Source organism: Sus scrofa, unplaced genomic scaffold (genome assembly GCF_000003025.6).
Source record: "Sus scrofa isolate TJ Tabasco breed Duroc unplaced genomic scaffold, Sscrofa11.1 Contig740, whole genome shotgun sequence".
NCBI classification, from domain to species: domain Eukaryota; kingdom Metazoa; phylum Chordata; class Mammalia; order Artiodactyla; family Suidae; genus Sus; species Sus scrofa.
Window position 1 is genome coordinate 316,487 of NW_018085303.1, and position 11,739 is coordinate 328,225.

The following is an 11,739-nucleotide window of genomic DNA, read 5'->3' on the forward strand; positions in this document are numbered from 1 at the left end:
AAATAAGTTCATTACATCATTTTTTTAGATTCCACATATAAGTGATAACATATGATGTTTGTGTCTCACTGTCTGACTAACTTTACTTAGCATGATGATTTCTAGGTCCATCCATGTTGCTGCAAATAGCATTATTTCATTCCTTTTTATGGCTGAGTAATATTCCACTGTGTATATGTACTACATCTTCTTTATCCATTCCTCTGTCAGTGGACATTTAGATTGCTTCCATATTTTGGTATATAGTGTTACAGTGAACACTGGGGTACACGTATCTTTTTGAGTCATGGTTTTCTCCTGATAGATGCCCAGGAGTAGGATTGCTGGATCATATGGTAATTCTGTTTTTAGTGTTTTGAGGAATCTCCATACTGTTTTCCTTAGTGGTTGCACTAATTTACATTCCCACTAACAGTGCAGGAGGGTTCCCTTTTCTCCACACCCTCTCTAGCATTTATTGCTTGTAGACTTTTTGATGATGGCCATTCTGGCTGGTGTAATGTAGTACCTCATAGTAGTTTTGATTTGCATTTCTCTAATAATTAGTGATGTTGAACATCTTTTCTTTCTTTCTTTTTTTTTGCCATCCATATGTGTTTTTTGGAGAATTGTCTGTTTAGATCTTCTGCCAAATTTTTGATGGTGTTAATTTTTTTGATATTGAGCTGCAGGAGGTGTTTATAAATTTTGGAGATTAATCCCTTGTCAGTCGTTTCAGTTGCAAATGTTTTCTCCCATTCCGTGGGTTGTCTTTTTGTTTTGTTTAGGGTTTCCTATGCTGTGCAGAAACTTAAGTTTCATTAGGTCCCATTTGTTTATTTTTGTTTTTATTGTCATTACTCTGGGAAGTGGATCTGAGAAGATATTGCTGTTGAAGATTTTGAAAATTTTCTGGGATTTTGAGAGTCTCACATGCATCTTTAAAGTGACTGTTAATCTCAGGGTGAGAAGTAGAATCTCTGGCTCAATAACTTGGGCAGAAACAGAATTTTAATAAGTTTGGTGGCAGGCATCCTGGATTATGTGAAAAATACTTCAGTTATACTCATAGCTTTCCTCACTCCCTCTACTGTTGCGTCTACATTCACATTGTTTTTTGAGAAGTGTTTTGTGATTTTTTTCCTCTTGAGTTCTCTCAAAATGTTGATTCATTTAAAAAAAATCTTTAAATTATGAAAGTTAGGCTATATATCATTATTGAGAACCTAAAAAATCAGAACAAAAAAGGATGTAACATTGACATTTGATGTGTATCTTTCTCTATGTTTACATTAAAAGTGGATCATATCATACATGTTGTTTTGGAATATACTTTTTAAAGTATACAAACTAGAGTGAATCTGTTGCTATTTTAGTTGCTACAGTCCAACTAGCAGGTAGTAAGAATGCTCATTTTTCTCACATTTCTCAAACACACACACAGGCTATTATAATTCTTTCTGCAAATTACCATTATGAATATTTTAAAGTAATATGTCATTATTTTAATGTGTGTTTAATTAATTAGAAATAAGGTTGAATGTAAAATATTTTATGGCTCATTTTGCCTTTCTTTCCCTTTCTTCCCATTTATGTATATCAGTCATTTTCTATTCATGTGTTCATTTTTCTTGATTTAAAATAATTATTTATATTTTATAAATACTCACTTTTACCATTTTGGCATTTGCCTGTTCAGTATATATAGTAATTTTTTAAACCAAAGTTATTTTTTATTTAATCATATTTATCAGTCTTTCTCCTAATGGTTTATACTTTGATTTTGTGCTTAGGAATATATTCACACTTTGAGAATATATATTGATAATATGTAAGATGTAGAATTGAAATGTCTGTTTTTGTGAATAGAAAATGTGGCTAGCTATTAAAAGGGAAGCATACATAACCTGTTTCCAGGGTTAGTGGCAGTTTCAGAAAGGATAATCATCACTTCTCTATTAAGGAAGGAGTTGATGTAATCAACTTACCATCAAGTGGCCTGCTTCTTCTTCTCAGTTAAGATCATGTTGATGGTTCAGAATCAATTTCTACTGCTGGCTGCCTGGTCATTTGTTAGATAGTTAGGTAACTAGTTAGATAACTACGTCAACCTTGGTAGAAGCTCATGTTTTGGTCTCATGCATAATCTCAACCCTACAATTATGGCTCCTCCTTTTGTGAACATATTGTGCAAACACTGGGATGACAATGATAAAAGCTACCTGGTGTGCAATATGAATCATTCTATTCACTTGGTTTTCATCCACTGCAGTGGGCATTGGTATGAAATGCTAAGATTTGCACACTTTGTGTCAATTCCCATAGTGCTATCCACATTCCTCTTTCCTCTCTGATTTTCTTTTCTTTTTTCTTTTCTAAAGATTTTTTAATTTAATGATTTTTATTTTTTTCCATGATATCTGGTTTACACTGTTCTGTTAACTTTTTACTGTACATCAAGGTGACCCAGTTACACATATACATATACACTCCTTTTTCTCACATTATCATGCTCCATCATAAGTGACTATATATAGTTCCCAGTGCTATACAGCAGGATATCATTGCTTATCCAATCCAAAGGCAGTTGTTTGTATCTATTAACCCCAAATTCCCAGTCCATCCCACTCCCTCCCCCTCCCCCTTGGCAACCAAAAGTCTGTTCTCCATGTCCATGATTTTTTTCTCTGTGGAAAGGTTCATTTGTGCCATATATTATATTCAAGATATAACTGACATCATATGGTGTTTGACTTTCTGACTTCACTCAATATGAGAATCTCTAGTTCCATCCATGTTGCTGCAAATGGCATTATTTCATTCTTTTTTATGGCTGAGTAGTATTCCATTGTGTATGTGTATATATCACATCTTCTTAATCCATTCCTCTGTTGAGGGACATTTGGGTTGTTTCCATGTCTTGGCTGTTGTGAATAGTGCTGCAATGAAAATATGGGTGCATGTGTCTTTTTCAAGGTTAGTTTTGTCTGGATACATGCCCAAGAGTGGGAATTCTGAGTCATGTGGTAGTTTTATGAATAATTCTCTAGGGTACCTCCATATTGTTCTCCATAATTGTTGCACCAACTTACATTCCCACCAATAGTGCAGGAGGGTTCCCTTTTCTCCATGCCCCCTCCAGCATTTGTTGTTTGTGGACTTATTAATGATGGCCATTCTCACTGGTGTGAGGTGGTACCTTATTATTGTTTTGATTTGCATTTCTCTAATAATCAGTGATGTTGAGCATTTTTTCATGTGCTTGTTGGCCATCTGTATATCTTCCTTGGAGAAATGTCTATTCAGATCTTTTGCCCATTTTTCCATTGGCTTATTGGCTTTTTTGGTGTTGATTTGTATAAGTTGTTTGTATATTTTAGAGATTAATACATCATTTGAGATGATTTTCTCCCATTCTGTAAGTTGTCTTTTTTTTTTTTTTAATGGTTTCCTTTGCTGTGCAAAAGCTTGTCAGTTTAAGTCCTATTGGTTTATTTTTGCTTTTATTTCTGTTGCCTTGGGAGACTGACCTGAGAAAACATTTGTAAGTTTGATATCAGAGAATGTTTTGCCTGTGTTCTCTTCCAGGAGTTTGATGGTGTCTTGTCTTACATTTAAGACTTTCAGCCATTTTGAGTTTTTTTTGGTGCATGGTGTGAGGGTGTGTTCCAGTTTCATTGATTTACATGCAGCTGTCCAGGTTTCCTAGCAATAGTTGCTGGAAAGACTGTCTTCCCATTTTATATTCTTTCCTCCTTTGTCAAAGATTAATTGACCGTAGGTGTCAGGGTTTATTTCTGGGTTCTCTCTTCTGTTCCATTGGTCTGTGTGTCTCTTTTGGTACCAGTACCACACTGTCTTGATGCCTATGACTTTGTAATATTGCCTGAAGTCTGGGAGAGTTTTCGTTCCTCAGGATTGCTTTGGCAATTCTAGGTCTTTTGTGGTTCCATATAAATTTTTGGATTGTTTGTTCTAGTTCTGTGAAAAACGTCATGGGTAATTTGATAGGGATTGCATTGGATGTGTAGATTGCTTTGGGTAATATGGCCATGTTTATAATATTAATTTTTTCCAATCCAGGAGCGTGGGATATCTTTCCATCTTTGAATCCTCTCCTCTCTGATTTTCTCTCTTCTTTCTTCCAAATCCCTGCCTGACCAGAAAAAGCATTTGTTATAGCCCAAGAGCTCATGACTATACTTACCTTAGTGTTGTTTTGTTTTTACATCATACAACTGAAAAAGTAAGTTTATGTTTTTCATTTCTGCGTACTGAAAGAACTTGTCCTAAACATCTGGATATAGTCAGCTTCTGAGTTAGGCTGGATGCAGCAGCCATCTATTTCTGGCTCATATGGTTATGAGGACTGAGTTTCTTCTTTCTTCATTTACCGGTTGTTGGAAATCCATTATGAAACCATAGGTGTAAACTAAGGAAGAGGTGTTTGCGCAGCAGAAATAGGTGATATGTCTTTTGAATCTGCCTGGACACACTAATGTACCATTTCTGATGCACCACGTATTGCTGCTGTTTTTAACCTGAATTTATGACTTTGGTAGATGTGACAGTACCCTGCACATCATGGAAAGCTTTGTTTGCATTGCCACCTGATTTCTCAAAGTTAGATGTGCAGGTCTTTTTTCCAATGTAAATCATGATATCTTTTGCAAATGGTAAGTAGTTCTATGTAATAAAAAGTGTGACCTTATTCAAGGAATTAAAGGATGTGCTGTACCGGTCTAATGATGCTTATCACATCATACTATTATCTACATAACCTGCTGCTCAGCAGGGGAACATGAAGAGCAGCCTGTGGAGATTTCTTTTTGCTCTTGGTCCCACTAAAATTCAATATCATTCCAAGTCACTTGATAAATGTATCATAGCAGTAATCCACAAATTTGGTTGTTACCCAAATGGAAACCATGGTGGGGGGTAGGAGGGATTAATCAGAAGTTTGGGATTAACATATACACACTACTATACATAAAATAGATAACACTACTGTATAGCACAGGGAAGTCTACTCAATATTCTGTAATAACCTATATGAGAAAAAGGAATGGTTATATGTATATGTATAACTGATTCCCTTTGCTGTACTCCTGAAACCAATACAAAACTGTAAGTCAGCTACACTCTAATAAACGTAAAAACCCCAACCCCCCCCCCCAAACCCAAGGAAAAACAAACAAATTCAGTTTTATCGACATCTAAAATATCCCACCAAGTCCTGTGCCTCTTTCTTAGTAGCAGGGTTGCAAAGTATAGCAACTTATCCTTTATTTTAGAGATGTGCTCTGACATGATAATTTGTCTGCCAGAGTTTACACTTCTTTCTTAAATATGTCAAAAAATAAAAAGCTTGGGGCGGTAGGGATGTGTGGACTGGGGGTTTGGGATGGAAATGTTGTAAAATTATGTTGTACTGATGGTTGTACAGCTAAAAATATAATAAATTCCAATGAATTTTTAAAAAAGAAATTATGGACTACCTTTGAAATAATAAAACTGAGTTAAAAAAGGAAATAAAAGAGTTCATAATTCCATAGCTCTTATAATTACCATTGTCTCCATCCTATTTAAATGCTAGAGCTATTGCATAGATAGTACTTTTCCTTCTACTTGTGACTTCTTCCAGCTTATCAGAGTTGAAAATCTTAGTGAAAGAGATTCTCTTCTTTACTAGGGGTTATCACCATGTGACTTACTCCCTGCACTGGAGATCCCGCTGTCTCTCAAGGATCTTGGAGTTTGATTTGTATATACCAGTTGTGTTCATAAGGACTTTCATGAAAGCAGAGCTATATAGGAATTTGGGTGCAGATGTTACATATAAGGTGATCTTAGAGAGCAAGAAGGAGTAGAGAGAGTAAGAGAGGGAGAGGGAAAGCCACTGCAGAAGAAGACTGGATTTCAAGGCCTCTGAAACACATAGGGAATAGGCAGATGTTTTATGCATTTATCCATCTGTACTGATCCCAAAACATTTCAGGGCTGCGCTTATGTATAGGCTGTGGAGCTCTGGTGACTTCTGAGAACCTCTGAGGCAGAAATTTGAAAGCTATGTGGTGCTTTTCCAGGGGAACACTGTTACTCTGAGTTAAAATGCATGTGGAATTATTCAGTACAACTGCAGCTGAAAAAGAAGCTCACCAACAGCATCTTCTACAATAAACTTCTGGTTCCATTATCATTTAGTTGTTGTGGGATATTTGGGAAATCCCTGAACCTCACTAAAACTGTTAGTTTTCAAATTTTTTTTTAGCATGGAATTGATTATAACTTGCTCCAGAGGGTTGTATATAATAAATAAAGTGACTCTTCTCAAAACATTTAGTGAAATAATCTCATGAGGTGATTTTGGAGAAAAGGAAGTTACCCTGTCAAAGTTGGATAAAGTTGCATTCCAATGTATGTATTTGGGAGATTCATAATGCTTATAATGTCTTGAAGACTTCATGAATTTGCTTAATTTGGCATAATCCATTACTTGCTTTATTTAAATATGGCACTTAACAAAATTGAACAGATATTTTTTCCTTTTCCTATTAACTTTACATGGATTTTTCCTAGAAACACATATTGGAAAACTTGGAGATATTTTATATACTTTGTTTATTTCAGTGATTATCAGCAGATACATGCTTAGAAATTATAGTACATGTTATTGAAATAAATGAAGTAGGCTGCAAGGCTGATTTCTGTACCTGAGGAAGTAAGAATTTATTTTATGGTTTAGACAGAATGTAACTTTTTGATAGTAGTGTAGGGAAGTTTCTGAGGGAAATTGTGAAGACAAGAAATTGTCTATTGAGTAAGATAGATTATTGTTTGTATCCTTATAAATAGTTCATCTCCTAAAACAAATGAGACAAATTCAAAGTTCGGATTTTATCACTATATTCTTAATATGTAAGTCCTGAACTGAGCAAAAGTTACTAAAAAGATAGATTTCATTCCATTTTAAGTGGCAGCAACCTGAAATATGGGGTGAAAGTCTTCCTGATATGAGAAGTCTGAGTTGCAAAGAGCCTAATTAATTATTACCTCAAAGTTGGTAACAAATGCAGAAACCACACACATTTAGAAGCAATAGTACCTTTTAATCACCACACTTTCATCTCTTTCCCCTATCTGTCAGTAAAGGTAGATGACTGTAGAATGAACAAGCCGTAAGTACCCAGAGGGAAATCATAATTAGAATACTCAGGAAAACATCAGCATCTTATATCTATGTTAAAGATGTTTTGGATGATGTTCTTAAGGTTTTTTGCTTATGTAAATAATTAATCCAGGCAGTTGTTCAGCCATTCAGTCCACTTTGCTGCTATGAAATAGGGTAAAGAAAACTTTCCTTCTGTTATTGAACTCCCAGAAATCCTGTCCCTCCATGTGCAGACAACCTCAAATCCATGGTTCTTTCTTAAAGAAAGTCCAATTATAATTGTACTTTACTTTGTGGAAAAGGTGACTCTCTGAAGGCTGTAAATGTAGCTCTGTAAATTGCATTTTATTTTCCTCTTGCGTTATGTTACATTTTATAGAGTCATCTTTAAAAAATAGGTAGCTAATGGTAAAAATACAATTTATAATCAAACCTACAGTTGTAATTATATATTCTAAAGAAGAGAAGATTGTTGGAGACATTTTGGATAACACTTAAATATGTTAGATGGCAAAATACTGAAACAAAATATGGTCCTAAAACCTGTCAATTGATATTGGATTTGCAGCAGAGGAGTTGAGTTGTGACTAATGCCTGGCCCTTTACATTTATCATCTATCTTAGTCCTATGAAAATAACCTCTACCCACTAAATTCCTAACTCTTATTTTGGGTACTTTCTGACTCACAGCTTCACATCCAGCTAAGGCTATTTGTTTCTTTACAATCCTTAGAGTAAAAACATGTATCAGAGTGGAAGATCACACCTGTAAGTCTGGATGACTTTCATACCGAAATTCTTTGTTTTAGTCAGTAATTACCAGTCAAGGAGAATCTGCTTAGAGTGTTAATCTCAAAACAAGTTTATGACCTATATAACATCCTTATATGTTTTTCCAATTCTGAAATACAAAGCAGATTTATACTTCTCTTGATGAACTCAGGTATAATGAAAAGGTCAATATTCTTAAGACAACTTCATTTCTTTTTTTTTTTTTTTTTTGGTCTTTGTTGTTGTTGTTGTTGTTGTTGTGGTTGTTGTTGTTGCTGCTATTTCTTGGGCCGCTCCCGCGGCATATGGAGGTTCCCAGGCTAGGGGTCGAATCGGAGCTTTAGCCACCGGCCTATGCCAGAGCCACAGCAACGTGGGATCCGAGCCGCGTCTGCAACCTACACCACAGCTCACGGCAACGCCGGATCGTTAACCCACTGAGCAAGGGCAGGGACCGAACCCGCCACCTCATGGTTCCTAGTCGGATTCGTTAACCACTGCGCCACGACGGGAACTCCCAACTTCATTTCTTAACTAAGGTTAATCCATCATGTAGTGAGTGATTTTTATGATGATTATTGGTTTTATCATAATAATTCCCTTGCAATATTATTACATTTTCTAGAAAAATATCTTGCTTATATCTTATTAAGGTAGGTTGTGTTGGTACTTGGTTCACTATGACTTCTGATTTATGTTTTATGAACAGATATTTCACTCCCAAAGACTTTCTTTAGGGCAGCCTTCATCTCCTTGTTCCGGAGGCTATAAATTAGAGGATTGCATAAAGGTGTTATCACAGAATAAAATAAAGTCACAAGTTTTTGCATTTCCACTGGGTGTTCTGATCCAGGGCTAACATACATCACCATAACAGAGCCAAAAAACAAGATTACCACAGCCAGATGAGAAGCACAAGTGGAGAAAGCCTTGCGCTTGCTCGCTGCCCAGGGCATCCTTAGCACAGCCAGAATCACCAGAGCATAGGAGCAGAGGATGAAAAGAAAGGTGCCAGTCATGAAAATGGAATTGAAAGTAGAGTAAATGAGTTGTGTGGTGGTGTCTTCAGAACAGGACAGCATCATCAATGGGACAGGATCACACATGAAATGGTTGATGACATTTGGGCCACAATAGGGCAACTGAGAAATGAGAACGACCGGGGTTAGGAAGAGGATGAACCCACAGGACCACCCAAAGACGATGAGGCCAGTGCACAGTTGTTTTGTCATGATGCGTGGGTAGTGCAGAGGACGGCAGATGGCAAGGTACCTGTCAAAGGCCATGATGCAAAGGTAGAAGCCCTCATCACACCCGAAAGAGAAGAAGAAATAGAACTGTGCAAAACAGCTCACAAAGGAGATGGACTTGCTTGTGGACAGGAAGTTGGCCAACATGTTAGGGACAGTCGTGGTGACATAACATATTTCCAGGAGAGAGAAGTTCCCCAAGAGGATGTACATGGGGGTGTGAAGGCGCCGATCCCACTGCACAGCGCAGACAATGGCTGTGTTCCCCATCAGGGTCAGGGTGTAGGCTACTGAGAAGAGCCCGAAGTAGAGAAGCTGCATTCGTGGGTGTGAGGGGAAGCCGAGGAGGATAAAGTGGCTAACGGTGTGGGTAGTTTCTCTGCCGGACACATTCATTATTCTGGAAGACATGGAGATGATAATGGATACTGCACTTCAGTGGAGTGTGCAGATTCTTCCTGAAAACACCTACTGCCTTTATCTTTTATAAGTTTTTAACAGACTTTTCCTTAAGCGACTATAACTATGACATTCATGATTCAGACTCTAGTGATTCTGATGAATTACCTGTATTAGTCTCCTCTTTCATTTGTTTACCCACACTATTGATCTTATATTTCTGTGCATGGGTTCTTTCAACAGTACCAAGAATACTTGTTTCTTTATGATTTAAAGAAGATATAATAATAAAACAGAAAGCAAGTTTTTGTAAAGCACTCTGTTCCAATGTGCCATGGTAGAACCTAAATCTCATTCTCACTTTCAGTTCCTCCAGCTTACTCAAGGTGTAATATTCTGAATGTGACAATTAAGAAAAGGAAGAGCAGCCTGTCTCAGTGACTGGACAAGTTCAGTGTGCCTGATATGGTATCCAATGTCAAGTTAGTTGCAAGAAAAATTGTATATATATATAGTAATCTATAATAATAAATATAATAAAAAATAATATATAATAAATTATATATATATGTAATGTGTCTGTGAGGATTTTCATAATGCTTTATTCATAGCCCCTTTCCATGTCCTTCATTTTAGACAGAACTTTGGTATCTTTTTACATCCCACTATCTTATTAAGCCCATCTTGGCCTTAAAAATGAAACAAGAAAGGTCTCCCTTCTCTCCCTCTGGCTGCTTCCATCCCAGGTGGTTGTCATTGAATCAAAACTGAACTCTTCTGTTTCCTCAGCCTTGCTCCAACTTACTACATTCGGCTAAATACATCATTCAAAAATATTGCTTTCTTTCTTTTTGATTGACAGTTTTGAATTATTTTAGGTGTACAGCATGGCGATTCAGTGTTTTTACAGATTATACTGCAATAAAAGTTATTTCAAGCTAATAGATATATTTCTCTGTTCTATATAATAGATCCTTACTGCTTATGTGTTTTATTTATACTAGTTTTTATCTCTTAATCCTATACCCCAACATGATCTTCCTTCCCCCTTCCGTCTCCCCACTGTTAACCACTTGTTTGTTTTCCATATCTATGATTCTGTTTCTATTTTGCCATATACACTCATTTGTATTATTGTTTACATTCCACATACAAGTTAGTATCATACAGCCTTTTGTCTTTGTCTGACTTATTTCCATAATGGAATATTCTCTAGGTCCATCCACACTGCTGCAAATGGCAGATATAGAAGCAACTCAAGTGTCCATCAAGAGGCGAATGAATAAAAAAGATGTGGTATATTGATACATGGACTAATAAGCCATAAAATAATAAAATTTTACCACATATATTATTGTACCAATAACATTACAGTGTAATGGAATATTATTACTCAGCCCCCAAAATATTTATGAACATCTTCACTATGTTGTGTAGGCTTTTGAGTGCTGTGTAAACAGCTGTGGCTGTGACAGAGCTTGTGCACATGGAGGTTAACAGCAGATTTTTAACACATTTTTTTTTTGCTGAATTTTGATTTGTTTTTCCACTACTGGAAATACTTCTGGATTCCATAAGGAATATTTAATAAATCAAGGTTGCCTTTTCAAGGTGGGAATGTAAGACTTTGAGTCTGGAAAGTCCTTGACATAGTCCTGTATAGGAAGATAATATCAGGAGTCCTAAGGCCGGCCACATAGATTGCTAACTCTTTTATTTGATGATTGAGATGGCACCTAAATTGAAGGAACTGTTACTATTTATAGATCCCCATTACCCTTTGGAATATGTAAATATAGATGTAGTAAATTAAGCCAGCAAAATTCTTGGCTCTCTATGTTGTCTCAAATAGTTTGTTAATGATTTTAAAGACAGAATTCACTTATTCACTCGGGTTTTGAAGAATCATATCTCCTAATACCTTGTTTGAAAGATGTGTTTATATTTCAGTAGATTATCTCTCTGTCCTTTAGACATTCCTGTTCTTTTTACTCAGGATCCTAGTGTCAGTCATTTTGATGTATTTATGTAGAGAAAAGTCATTGACAAAGGATTTGTTTTAAATCATTATTGATACTTACCCTTTTTGCTTTGGACTATTTCCTGAGGATGGTGATTGTCCAATGACAGATTTAGAGTAAATCTTGAATATACAAAAGAAGAAAAAAG

The 11,739-nt window shown here is 36.1% G+C and overlaps 1 protein-coding gene across 1 annotated transcript; it reads right to left on the reverse strand.

Moving 5' to 3' along the window:
- Positions 1 to 8,613: 8,613 nt before the first annotated feature.
- On the reverse strand, positions 8,614 to 9,567 carry LOC100152940 (olfactory receptor 11G2-like). The gene has a single exon (XM_013978262.1). It carries the CDS (start codon positions 9,565 to 9,567, stop codon positions 8,614 to 8,616), a length of 954 nt encoding a protein of 317 aa, XP_013833716.1.
- Between the last annotated feature and the right edge of the window lie 2,172 nt (positions 9,568 to 11,739).

Bases quoted from the DNA above. Each gene is read 5' to 3' on its own strand.
- LOC100152940 (XM_013978262.1), bottom strand. From the start codon at position 9,567: ATGAATGTGTCCGGCAGAGAAACTACCCACACCGTTAGCCACTTTATC.